The 13,985-nt window shown below is 36.0% G+C and overlaps 1 protein-coding gene across 1 annotated transcript in view; it reads left to right on the forward strand.

The window, feature by feature from the left end:
- LOC101438576 (glutamate carboxypeptidase 2) overlaps positions 1-13,985 on the forward strand; it is a 67,282-nt gene that overhangs the window by 5,170 nt on the left and 48,127 nt on the right. The window contains exons 3-6 of the mRNA XM_023583883.3: positions 1,469-1,655; positions 6,050-6,151; positions 12,570-12,695; positions 13,451-13,637. Coding sequence (XP_023439651.2) covers positions 1,469-1,655; positions 6,050-6,151; positions 12,570-12,695; positions 13,451-13,637 — 602 coding nt within the window. The remainder of the gene's footprint in view (positions 1-1,468; positions 1,656-6,049; positions 6,152-12,569; positions 12,696-13,450; positions 13,638-13,985) is intronic.

Below are 13,985 nucleotides of genomic sequence, written 5' to 3' on the forward strand. Positions count from 1 at the left end.
TCCAGGGTCAGATTTACTCCAAATGAGTAGGCCCCAAATCTGTTCATAATGCACCGTATCGTAACTGGTTGTGATCAAACTATTACAAGGAATTTCACTTATAATAACAAAATCTCACAGTAATCCTCTTTCTCTTTCTTTCTCCTTGTGAACAGGTTCAAGACCCCTGTAGCAACTTTTCTTGCATGTAGAGAATAGTTATAGCTGGTACTTCAGGAAATATGCATAATCTATTTTACTTATGTTATAGTATATGATCTGTGTAATATAGATGAAAATAGGAGTATGTTGGTTGTTTTTCTACTTTTTCTGTAGCCATTCATGGAAATAAGGATCTCCATAGACATTTTGCCTATTGCTATTAACACTATTAATATGAAAATGTGTTCAATTATAAAGAAAGCATACATTATTTCGAACCAGAAAGTCTTGAAGTTCAAAAAATTCATGAACTAGAAATCAATGTGTGCCTTTTCATGATTCATGATGCCTTGCCATATGGCAATTTTTTCTTCTTTATAGGGCTTAGGTTGAAAGTACTTACCAATGAACTCTTTAGGGAAACAGTTTTCCCAGGAGGCAGAAATTTAAAACACAAACAAATAAGCTCCAAGTTCTGGATAGAATAAAATGAGAAATTAGTGTACTCGATAAAACATTTCTGGTAGCCAAACTTTGAGTTGCATATAGAATAATTTGTGGAAGTCGTTCCTTGTCACACTAATTCTCATCACTGATTTCAAGTGTATAACTGCGCATGATGGATGGAGAACAAGGACTTCAAGCTGAAATTGTGTCAATAGGTTTAGATTATTTCTTAGTGAAGACTTGTAAAATGGTTGAAAATTAACTGGTTTTTCCTTTGCTTTTCTTTTTTTGCGTCATCATCTTTTTGGTGCATTGCTTCACCGCACGGGGCCTTGCGCCTCACCTGCAGGTCTGGGATGCCTTTTTTTTTTGCTTTTTTTTTTTTTAGTGCAGTTGGTTGAGCCACAGCCACTTCCTTGTTTCTCATTTGCTTTTAACTTCTAGCACTTAAAAATAAATGTAATTCTCAGTAATTTTTTGATGTTACCACTTGGCTTTTGGGATAAAAATATTTATTTCTCAAATACATTTCACATATTCACATATACAGGTAATTCCATCAATGTTCCAAAATATGTGGGTCTTAAGGAAAAATATGATACTTTCCTCTCCCGGATGGGGTAATAGCCACACAGTTGTACATAGCAGATGCTCTACAAATGTCATTTTCTCCAGTTTTTCTCTTGAATAAGTACAAATTGGAGTTTGACCTCCCAAAACAAACTTTGAAAATCTATTTGCTGCAATAAAGATACCAGCTTGTATTTTCAAATTATTACTTTTAATACTATTTTCATATAATTCTGCCTTATATTATTCTTGATTTGGTATAAAGTCTGTAAACCCTGCATTCTAACTATTTTAAATTTTTGTTCTCCAGCAATTTTACACGGATACCACATGTAGCAGGAACAGAACAAAACCTTAACCTTGCAAAGCAAATTGAAGCCCAATGGAAAGAATTTGGCCTGGATTCTGTTCATTTAGCCCATTATGATGTCCTGTTGTCCTACCCTGATGAAGCTCATCCCAACTATATCTCAATAATTGGTGAAGATGGAAATGAGGTAAAAAAAGAAGAAAAATCAAAAATACCTTCCTCTTAAAACCTATTTTCGAATGCCTCTCTGAAAAAATGCCCTATCCCAACTCCAAACGTTGATAAGACTCGGTATTACTGAAACTTTAATACTGCATTACCAATTTCAACTGCTTTTTATAATAATTCATTTAAAAATTTTTTAAAGATTTATTTTTTATTTATTTCTCTCCCCCCACCCCACAGTTGTCTGCTCTCTGTGTCCATTTGCTGTGTGTTCTTCTGTGTCCCCTTGCATTCTTGTCAGCAGCACCAGGATCTGTGTTTCTTTTTGTTGCGTCATCTTGCTGTGTCAGCTCTCTGTGTGGGAGGCACCTTCCTGGGCAGGCTGCACTTTTTTCGTGCAGGGCGGCTCTCCTTACAGAGCGCACTCCTTGTACGTGTGGCTCCCCTACCCAGGGGGCACCCCTGCGTGGCATGGCACTCCTTGCGCGCATGTGGGCCAGCTGCTCACGGGTCAGGAGGCCCGGGGTTTGAACCCTGGACCTCCCATGTGGTAGGTGGGCGCTCTGTCAGTTGAGCCAAATCTGCTTCCTCATTTTAATTTGACATTGGATAGGTTCTGAGAAAATAATGCTCATTGACAATTGCTGTTTTGTATTTCTTAGTATTGTACATCAATATTAATCTCATCAAATATGATTTCTTAGTAAACTTCCAAGCAGCTATTCATAAAATAAGGGCTGCCCTACGATGAGGCTGCAGAGACGTGGGTTGCTAGGGAGCTCACAGACAAGTGAGCAGTAACGAGTCAGCAGGTTTTGATGGTACTTCCTGGCTGTGTCTCATGATTGTACGCTTAAATCTGTACTGAGATCTTGTTGTGGGCATTTGGACAGGAAGAGAGTTTGGGGGAGGCTAGGAGAGGAAAGTCTATAGAATCAATTCTACTCCAAAGGTTAATTTATAGCCTTTTTGTAAATGAAGGCATATACTTGAGAAAGAGAAGATGAAAGTAGTTGAGGTATTTCTTTTGGTGGAACAGAGACATATGGAAATGAATAAAATTATAATTTATATTATATATTCATCTCATTTTAGAAAACCTATGTTTTAAAATATTGTATTTAGAATAGCCGCTTTCTATCTTGGTAGCTTGCTATGGTCCTTTTGTTAGCTGAATCTTCTAAATTCTATGGAAAGCTTCGAGTATATCTAGGTTGATCTGTGGACTTAAAATGTCATGTGATTGAAATAAAAATATACAATTAAACATACAATAATATGACAATCACCTCTTATAGACTAATGAATTTTTCTTTTAAGTATTAATATTTTGGTATGTTTTGCAGTCAATAATATAATCGTGCTGAATTTCCTAATATGATTTGGAACTTTCCATATTAACTACTATTTTAAATTATAGTGGTTAAACTTTTAAAAATATATTTAAATGATTTTGAAATTAAAAAGTATTTTGTAAAAAAGGTATGCAGGATACCATATACATCATATGGCCCCATACATTCCATTAAACAAATGTTGGTATATCTATATAATTAAACACTATGGTCTCTTTGAAAGTGTGCTTGGGAAAGTTAATTATGTAATAATTTATTGACAGTGTTAAAAAATACACATATACATAAACCTCTGTCTTGATCTGCCAAACTTAGGGATTGTCTTTGTATAATGAAGAAAATAGCAAACCTACATTTTCTTTGTTCCTTCTAAACAACCTCGCAATTTCAACTGTAATATTGCTTTTAATTATTTAGTTTTGTTACTCATTTTTGCTATTGTAACATTTATGAAATTTGTAAAACCTGTCACATAATATAAAATGTATCATGTAGAGGTTTCTGTTTGGAGATTTTCCTGAATGGACTTAGCTGCCTAAATCTAAAATTCTTAAAAATTATATCATTATTTGTTTTAATTTTTTCCATGTTACACCTGCACACTGCACGTAAAGAATCACAGTGTTCTCCATGTCTTCCTTCCTCTTTACTTGCTCCTTCCCAGAGGCAATCACTATTCAACTATCAGTTGATTCTTTTGATATTTACACCATTTATTTAAATAATATGCTTATCTTGCTCCCCCCCCCCCCCCCCAGATTTAGGCATTATCTATTGACATCATGACACTGTAACTCTAAGTCGTTTCTCTGCCCCAACCACATTTCATTACTGTCTCCAATTTCCCAGTGAAGTTTAACTATGGTGACTAATTATTTACAACTGAGTCCTATTGTGAACTGATTCCTTTTAGCCTTTTGCACAACTTCTTTTCCCCAGGAGTCAGTAATTGTAATGGTCTTTTTTAATTTACCTACTTTTCTATTATTACCAATTTAATCCCCAAACCTCCAACTAAGTTTATTTCTTGACATCAGAATAAGTCACAATCTGCAATTTGAAAATACCACTCTATAGTCTTTTACTCTTAAGCGTGCATTAGAAAATTTACTCCTTGAGTAATTTAAAAAATTTCAGCCATTCATATATGTTAAATTTCAAAAAGTATAAAAGGACGTGCCATGAAAAATTTCTATGCTATGTCTGCTTACAGTTACAGGCAACAAGGTCCCCTCCCTAGAAACAACCGATATAATATTTTTGTGACTCCTTCCAGAAATATTTTTAATGTACATAGACACTTTTTTTTACCTTTATATATAGAGAGAAGGCATACCATATAGATTGAAGTATTTAATGTCTTTTTATTTCGCAGAAATTAAATAGAACTTTGTAAACCTAAATTGTTTTAGTTATACTCAGGAAAACACACTTTGAGGTTACTGGGTCAAGTTTGGAAAATGAGTGTTTGTTCCATCTCTGATAACGTCACCCAAAAAAGTCATTTCCGTGACCTTAAAAAATTGTTCCTAATTGTTAGAATAACTTATAAACTTGCTCTAAAATTCGCTTTACATAGTGGTACTGTAAAATTGTAGATTATCATAAGGGCAAATCAAGTGATACAAACTTGAATATTCCCTTGGCTGAAATCAGACTTGGAAATGGAACGACCTTGTTTCTGGATAGGTTTTTATTGCACTTAGCATAGTTTCTCTTAGAGTCTTTCCCAGAGACTCAGATACATTTGTACTTACGTGAATCACAGAAAGTTTATGGGTAATGTGGAAGATGTGGGGATTTTGGGGGGTAGTGGTTGATACAGTTTCATTTTAGGTTCTGCCAGCCTCAGGAAAGGTAGAGAGTTGGTCTTCTAGTAAATACACGAAACCCCTTCCCCAGACACTGTGTATTACCACACTAGCCAGGTCCTCTAGTATGTTTTCACGTAGCTAGTGAATAGAAAATTGCAAGGTTTTGAATTTTCAGGCTCTTTTCTTGCTTCTACATCACAGCATCTCTTTCTGTGGAACAGATTTGTTTCTTTCTAGTTCATCCTTTACCCCCAAGGGGTGTTGTTCTTTGGAGACTCAGCTTTATTCAGGGGTATCCAGTAGACTGTTTGGGTCAGCTCTGGGTTTTGTTTTCTAACTTTATGTCTTTTCATAGGACCCCAGGCTTTGCTAGGTCCAACTAAGGCAGGGTGGACTACACTATTGCTCAGCATTCCTGCTTTTGTACTATTTCTTTATTTAATTTATATGTGTATTTAGGCCTCTGAGGATTCCTTTTTTTCAAGTTCAATGATATCCCCAAAAAGGATATATTTTTTTCGTTCAGCGTTTTCAAGTCTTTTCAGTGTGAATATTGTTCAGAGTATCTAGATACTGTCAGATATAGATCCCTCACATACGTAATTTGTATTGTACTGAATTTATTACTTAATTTGCACCTAAGTAATTATCTTAACATTGTTACAAGTAGCTAAGATTACTATACAATGCTAATTTTCATTTGGGGGTTAATTTTTTTTTTCTAAATCAAAACCGATGCTTATAATTTCTCTCCGGGACCTTATACAATTAATTTACTTCTTACCTTCTGCAAAGCAACTACAAATTTAGGTTTTTAGTTATACTTGCCATACTTGGTTTTATCTATGCTTGCCTTGTTCTTATTTATACTTGCCTGGGATATATTTTTCTATCTCTTCCTAACTCAGATCACCTTATTGCTGCTTTTGGACTAGTCTTGAAGTTATTCAGAAGCGTCCTGTAGTTTGATAGTGAATCCTTTTCTGATTGCTGTAGTCTTTTTCAGCTTTGTCCCACTAACTGATTATGCCATTTGGAGGACAGGAGCTGCCACTTATTCATCTCATGTAATCCACAGTTTCTAGCACAGTGCTAAGTATTTGATACGTCTTCAAAAAATATGTATTCATATACCCCTCTACTGAAGGAAGAGATAATAGGCATTTTTCCATAATTGAGCTTGTAGTAGCATTAAGATTTTATCAAAACTTAACTGACTGACTTTTGATTATTGTATTTTTCTTTAGATTTTCAACACAACATTATTTGAACCACCTCCTCCAGGATATGAAAATGTTTCAAATATTATGCCACCTTACAGTGCTTTCTCTCCATCAGGAATGCCAGAGGTAAAATAAAAACAAAACAAATTTTAAAAATGACAAAAATAAAATACAACAAACCATGCCCGGATACATGCAGATAATAATGAAAGGATAATAAGGGAATTGTTATGTAATCTAAATTCACTCTTTTTACAATCAGAAACTAGCATTTCTTAGTAAGAAAAATGCATATTATGTTTTGTTCATAGATTTTTAAGGTGAATTTTGATACAATGAAATGCACAAATCCCAACTGTACATTTACTGACTTTTCACAAATGCCTACCCCTGTGTAATCCTAACCCCTGCTGTTGTATAGAATATTATCATTTCAGAAAGTCCCTCCTGCCCCTTCCCAATTCTACACACTCATCAAGGCAATTGCTCCTCTGATTTTTTTTTTTTTTTGCCAATTCCAGAAATTCATATAAATGGCATTGGATAGCATGTAATGTTTTGTGTCTCGCTTCTTTCACTAAGAACAATGTCTGAGATTTACATATTTTAGCATTTATCAGTTGTGTGTTCTTTTTTCTAATTCCATCTTTTACTACAGTTGTATAACATTGATTACTTTTTAAGAGTTTGAATATTAACAGCATTGTTGCTGTTTTTAAATGAAGAGCATGCATTCCATTCTAGAAAACTTTAGGTGGATTCCTCACTCATGCAATGTGTATAGCTGGCATCTGAAATTTTACAATCAAGCTCCACGATTCTTGCCTAGTACTTTGATTTTGGTAAGAAAGCTGAATTTGAAAAGACTGGATGTAATTTATTAGTATATTTTAAAAATCCTCTATCTTCATGTATAATATTTAACATTAAGTAAATGCAATTTTTGATGTGTTGAGTTTGAGGTACCTAGAATATAGTTACAAGGAATTGCTAGTAGATAGTTGGGTATATTGGACAGTCACACAAGAGAGAGCCAAGGGCTTGAATGACACTGTATCCTAGGTAAGATATTTAGATTGAATTGAGATTTTAAAAATCTATTTTGGCCAGTTGGTTAGAATTTATTTTATGAAATAAAGGCGATAACAATTTGGAAATGAAGAGCCTCTATATCATAGATCTCAAGTGTATTGAAATCATTTAGGCTTATTCCCAGGTTAAGGCACACTGGCATCGTTGGCCCACACAAGGTCCCTCATTTATTTTCTTTTTTTTTTTTTCTTTTTTTCTGTTAGGACTTTCTTTTTTTTTTTTTAATTGATTTTGTAAAAATATTACATTAAAAAAATATATGAGGACCCCTTCAACCCCACCACCCCCACCCCACCCTCCCCCCCCAGCAACTCATTCCCATCATCATGACACATTCATTGCATTTGGTAAGTACATCTCTGGGCACCTCTGCACCTCATTTATTTTATTTTCCCTTCATCTCCCATCTTTATTCTCAAACCCATTCCCCTCCATCCCACACCCACTCTGTTGTATTTTTGTCATTAGATATGTATGTGTTCTTGAAAATATGTGGCTTTATTTTATATTTGGCTTATTGTAAATTTACATAATTAGCATTATACTTTAGGCCTTACTCAGTTTCTTACTGTTTTCAGTCAGCGGTCTTTCGGAAATCTATTCATGGTGCTTTAATTCAGGGTGCTTCGTACTTTTCACTATTACATATTATTCCATCTTGTGTGCATGTCAATGTAACTTATCCTCTCTCAGTGACCAAATACATAACTTGCCTTTAAACCCCCGTTGCCAGGAGCAGTCTTGGCATTAACATGCTCATCCATGTCCCCGTAGGCCTGCAGGGTTGCTCTTTGGACAGGAATTCAGGCGTGGTATTGTTGGATTGTGGGGAACATGTAATATTTATTCACAAAATCTAGTACCAGTTGTACACCAGTGACAGTGTATGAGCGGTTCTCGTTCTTCACATTGTCTTCAATACTTAAAATTATAGGACTCGGTAATTTTGTGCATCTAATTGTTTTATTGTTGTAACTGGTTTTAATTCATATTCCTATGATGACAAATGAGGTTAAGCTTCTCTAAATGTATTTAATAGCTATTCTGGTTATTAAATGATTAACTATAGCCCTTTTTTCTGTTGCATTCCTGGTCTTTTTCTTATCAACTTGTGTGGGGGAGTTTCTTAAATATTTTATTTATCCGTCTCATATTGTTTTTAGATATTGCCAATGTCTTCTCCTAATTTGTCACCTACTTGTTAACTTTGTCTATTTTGCCCTTTATTGAAAACAAATCTTGATAATTTTGATATTGTCAGTTTTTTTCTTATGTTTTTGCACTTTGGGTCTTCTTTATTAATTCCTTCTTTCCTAATTATTTGCAGCAGAAAGTAAAAATATTTCTGGAAAGTATTACTAGAAAATACAAAGAAAATTAATTAAAAAATCTTCACTTAAAAAAATAACACTAGTATTACCAGTTGGAGTTAAATATATGTAGATAATTAATATATTATTGCAGAAATATAATGAAGAAATTTAACTTAAAATAACTATAACATATAAAATACCCTTAAAATCCTAAAGTTTAGTGAGTGTGAGTGTAAAAACAAAAAAAGAGAATAGGACACACAAAAAAAGGAAAAAAAGCACATGCCAGGAAAAAAAACTGAAAAAAGAAAACAAACAAACAAAAAAACTGAATGTGAGCTAGTTGAAAACCACTGTGAAACTTACCGAGTAGTGACAAGATTATGTATATTATTTCTGGATGGAAAGACAGAATGTTGTAAGGAGAAAATTAGACCCACATTAATATGTAGATTGACAGTTACAACCAATTAAAATCTCCAAAGGATTTTTTGACTTTGAAAATTACTGTATTCATGGGAAAGAGACATAAAGATCATTATCCCTCTTCTTCCAAGTAGACAAACTCTTCCAAAATAATGTGAGGGGAGAAAGAGCATGTGGTTATCTATAGAGTTGCAGTTTGTGCTCCATAATCAGATGAATTTGCTTACTGGCATAAAATTAGAATGTGTGTCACTAGATCCTCTGGAACCCAGTCAGTATTTGTTAATTCTGTTTTAAAAGATCTATACTATAGGTGTGTTTAAGATATTTCACCATTATCCATTGCTGTATCTGCATCTGAAGTCTCTAAGATGTGAAAAACTGGGTCTGTGTTAGGCTCTTTGAAATTCGTAGTTTGACAATGGCCGTAAAACATAGTCTAACCTAAAGGTGCTCAAACGTTAGCAGGCACCTCGGCCATCTGGAGGGTGTGGAAAACAGGTTCTGGGCTCGACCCTATGAGTGCAGGAGGTCTGCGGTGGAACCTGAGAATGTGCACTTCTGACAAGGTCCTAGATGACACGGTTTCTGCTAGTTCAAGGGCCATCCTCTGAGAGCCATCGGTCTCAACTCCCAAATCTCTCTATAAGATGGGCAGGGAGATGAAAGATCGAAAGAAACAGGAAAAAGTCTAGGTTAACAGTGCGTGATTGTATTTATTCTCAGTCAGAGAACAATGGTACAGTATATAGTATACAAAAAGGTCATTGTCTGAGAACAAAGCTTCTTTCTAATGAACAGTGACAACCTGGATTTGAGAAGTGCTGAGAGGACATATCTATCACACTTGTTTTTATTTTCAGAGTTCACTGTCATTTTTAAACTGATATCATCTCCAATTCCTTCTCCATCATAATTTGTTTTGCCAGGGTTGCTGATATATCAAAAGGTGGTCATCGTTTAGAGACATTTAAAAAGTAGTCTCCCAAAAGCTTGGTGATATTATATAGGAATAAATGTCAGTTAGGACACTTAGGCTGAAAAAAACTTGACTAAAAACAAATTGGTTAATGACTTTGAGGCCACAGAATAAGAATAAGCTCCAGAGAGAGCGAACAATTATAAATCGACATGCGATGCTATCGTTAATGATGCGTTAATGTTGTGTTGGTTGCAGTAATACCAGAGCTCACAGTAATCCTTTCACTGAAAGGGATCCTTTTAGTGAAACAAACATGCAAATCTTCACAGTAAGATTTTCTCATTTTAGTCATTTTAGTCATCTACCCTAGCACTAATTCATTTCACTCTATTTAAATGGTTTTGAATTTTTTCTGTAGCACTTATTACCAGTTAATACACTATCTAATCTATTTAGTGATTAAGTTTATCGATTATTATGTTTTCTCCTCATGAATATAATTTCTTTGATGGGTAGGAATTAGTTGCATCCCTAGGCGTAGAACACTGCCTAGCATAAAATAATAGGTCTTCAGCAAATATTTATCGAGAGAATCCTTCAGTCAGTTTGATAGTAACACTATTTTAAAATCTGGTGTAAATTTTTTGTGTACATACTATGAGAAATGTAGTCAAAGAGGAAGCCAGTAACTAAAATAAAATTATGTGAAATTAGAAACATAATATGAAGCAGCATTTCTTTTGTGTTGTAAAAAATCTCTAGGGCTCCAAAGAGACAATCAGAAATTTTGCTTTGGATGTTAAGATAGTTAAAGATTCTAATAGCTGGATAACTCATCTTTTGTCAAGTCAGATGGTTTCTAGCGGAACAAAATTAAATGTGAACTTAATTGAGTTTCAGTGATTCTTACATTGTAACTTGGAAGGAGTTCAGATAATTTAGTGATAATTACACAGCAAAATGTCTTTCTCAAAGCATATATTATAAAAACAAGAAATATGTGTAGAATTGAAACTAAACCCTATCTCATTCTAGAAATAGTTTATTCATTCACAGACCCATGAGATGATTTTTAAAGTGTCATTCATTCCATCAAGCTGTGTATTTCTAGTAAAACTTAACGCTTTGCTAAAATTTTACTAGAAATGCATGTATACATTTTCATCGTGTATAGAAAGTTGCAGTGATGTCATTTTATACTACTAATCATTGTAATACTAACAATTGTGGAGAAATGTTTGAGCACGTACAGTCTGTTGCAGAATATAAGTGTTTAAAATTTCCTATTGAGCGTCATAGCCCGATTCTGGGTAAGAGAATCTGAAGTGGCCTTTAGCGTTGGGTGTCCATGAAGGAGTGTCCCTTTGAGAACCACGTCTGCAGAAATGAGGGGAAGGAAGCAGGTTGGGCTGAGAAGCAGCGCTGCAGGGCCAGCCCAGCTCAGCCTCTGCGGCCCGTGGGGCGCTCTGGGATCCATGGCCCTTCTGAATGGGGGGGGGGGGCCGAGCTGTCCAGGCCCCCTCCCCCCACAGGGCCACCCTTTGAATGTGGCACTCTGAGAAGGGACAGGACCTGTAGCTGAGGCTGTCTCTGCAGGGGCTGGCAGCTGAACACCGTCTGCAGAGAGCCCCTCCAACCACCGGACAACAAGTCCTGCAAGGCCGGGGAATCTGAGCAGCACCTCCAAAAGGGAATGGGAGGAAGAGATGTGATGTGGGGGCGTTTTCAGGACTTGGAGTTGTCCTGGGTGGTGCTGCAGGGACAGTTACCAGACATTGTATGTCTTCTCATGGCCCACTGGGTGGAATGTGGGAGAGTGTGGGCTATGATGTGGACCACTGACCATGAGGTGCAGCGGTGCTCAGAGATGTACTCACCAAATGCAATGGATGTCTCATGATGATGGAGGAGATTGTTGTTGTGGGGGGAGGAGTGGGGTGAGGGGGGTGGGGGTATATGGGGACCTCATTCTTTTTAATGTAACATTAAATAAATAAATAAAGACAAAAAAAAAAAAAAGTCCAGCACAGATACATTTAACTTTAGAATACAATGCTGTGGGGAAATGGGGACAAAATCCAAGTTGACAGAGTTAGAGAAGAGCTCCTTCAGATATTATTAAAATGGGTGATACTGAATATTAAATAAGTTCAGTATTTAAATTCCTTTGGATAGATATAAATGGTGATATAAAATTGTTTCTAGGATGATAAAAATTTTAGATGGCAATTCAAGAGGGGGTACATTGCTATTCAGAATTATAAATCAAAATATTGAGGCTCGAGATGTAATAAGACTAGGGCGTCGTCATACTACTCCTGGTATGAAACCAGACCTGTAACATCGTGCTGTTACCTGACCTTTCTTCCTTACCTGCTGTTTGTGCCAACCTGATAAACTAGTTATGAATGGACTGTGAGCAGCGTGTGGCTTTCATGAAAAGCGTCTTCACCTCTGTGACTGGGCCTCTTGAAACTGCATGCAGCAAAGTGGGCTGGTGTGTGTGCATTGCATTTTTTTCTGAGGCACACCTCTATAGCTTTATAGATGTGATGTCGGAGACAGAAAAGCCACCAGCTGATTACTTAATTCGTATCCCCCTAATTGCCATCGAACTGCCTTCTCAGTTTTCAATTCATTCTCCCTCCACTCTCGTACCTGAGGCTCCTGCCCTGCCGAGCCTGTGTTTTCTTGCCTCTTCCCTCTTTCAAAGATGCGACTCAGTCCTCAAGCAAAGAAACTGCCTTGCAGTAAATATTCCTTGTGCTAAAGGTGTTCCCAATCTCAACAGGGTGATCTAGTGTACGTTAACTATGCACGAACGGAAGATTTCTTTAAACTGGAGCGGGACATGAATATCAATTGCTCCGGAAAGATTGTCATTGCCAGATATGGGAAAATTTTCAGAGGCAATAAGGTAAAAAATCATCTCTCTTCCTTCTTCTCCAAGTATATATCTGTATACTGTGTCTTATGTGTGCAGGACAATCTACCTAAAACTTTCTGAGGACATACTCTCTCCTGTAACATGCCTACCTTGTGAAAGGACACATTTCTTAGCTTACAGGCAACTGTTCTCAATGAGATCATTGGGATTTGGCCAGTGCAGAAATTGAGAGTAAGCAAACATTTTCCTCTGCCTTTAAAATTTGTCTGTGGCCTAGGAAGAACCATGCACTGAGTTAGTTGTTATTATTGTTCGTATCTTTAAGTATTATCCTCAACATATTTATGAAATTAATTTTAATATGAATCATTGCTATAGGTAAAGAAGGAAACTGATTTATGGGTAGCAGTTTTTTAAATTCCTATCACTAGATTTTTAAACATTTTAATTTTTCCCTTTTTTATGGGTGATTAAATGTCAAGGTTATTGTTACCTTTTCAGCAACAGAACAAATAGGTGCCTGGTCTGTGGAGTCTACTTGCTTCTAGACTAGTGGAAGGAAACAGCAAATATTTTCCCAAACCCAGTCTGTTTTTAGAATTTGAAGTGCAAAAAAGAAAGGCAGTTGTCCATGTGTGTCCCCTTTGGTGCAGGCCTTCCAATAAATGATTAAAGGATTAAGGATAAAACTTGACTGCTCTTTTCAGTGTAATTTTTTTGAAATTGATTTTACCAAGTCTGGAACAACCAATCTGCAGTAAGAAAAGGAAGACTGTGTTTTCCAGGTTAAAAATGCCCAGCTGGCAGGGGCGAAAGGAGTCATTCTGTACTCAGACCCGGCCAATTACTTTGTTCCTGGTGTCGCGGCTTATCCACATGGGTGGAATCTTCCTGGAGCTGGCGTCCAGCTTGGAAATATCTTAAATCTGAATGGTGCGGGAGACCCTCTCACTCCAGGTTATCCAGCAAATGGTGAGTGGTCAGGCCTGTTGGTATGGAAAATATGAAAGGAAATTTTAAGTGATTTCTGTAGGATTTCCTCAGACACTTACTTGAACTAAGTGTGTCTTTGTTTCTTACTTGATTTGCATCTAAGAAGTAAATTAAGGAGTTCAGAAAATTGTGGTTCATACCCATTACCCTTCATTTAGAAACATTGAGCCTTCGGAATTCAGACTTCATATATATGGAACATGTAAAGATATATTTAATGTATGGAATATATAATATATGGAATTCATATATTAAAAAGTAATTGGTGCATATGCTATATTTTGCACAGCACTCATATAGGAGACTGGGGTGAAATATGGTAAACAA

This window comes from Dasypus novemcinctus, chromosome 10, assembly GCF_030445035.2.
Source record: "Dasypus novemcinctus isolate mDasNov1 chromosome 10, mDasNov1.1.hap2, whole genome shotgun sequence".
In the NCBI taxonomy this organism is placed as follows: domain Eukaryota; kingdom Metazoa; phylum Chordata; class Mammalia; order Cingulata; family Dasypodidae; genus Dasypus; species Dasypus novemcinctus.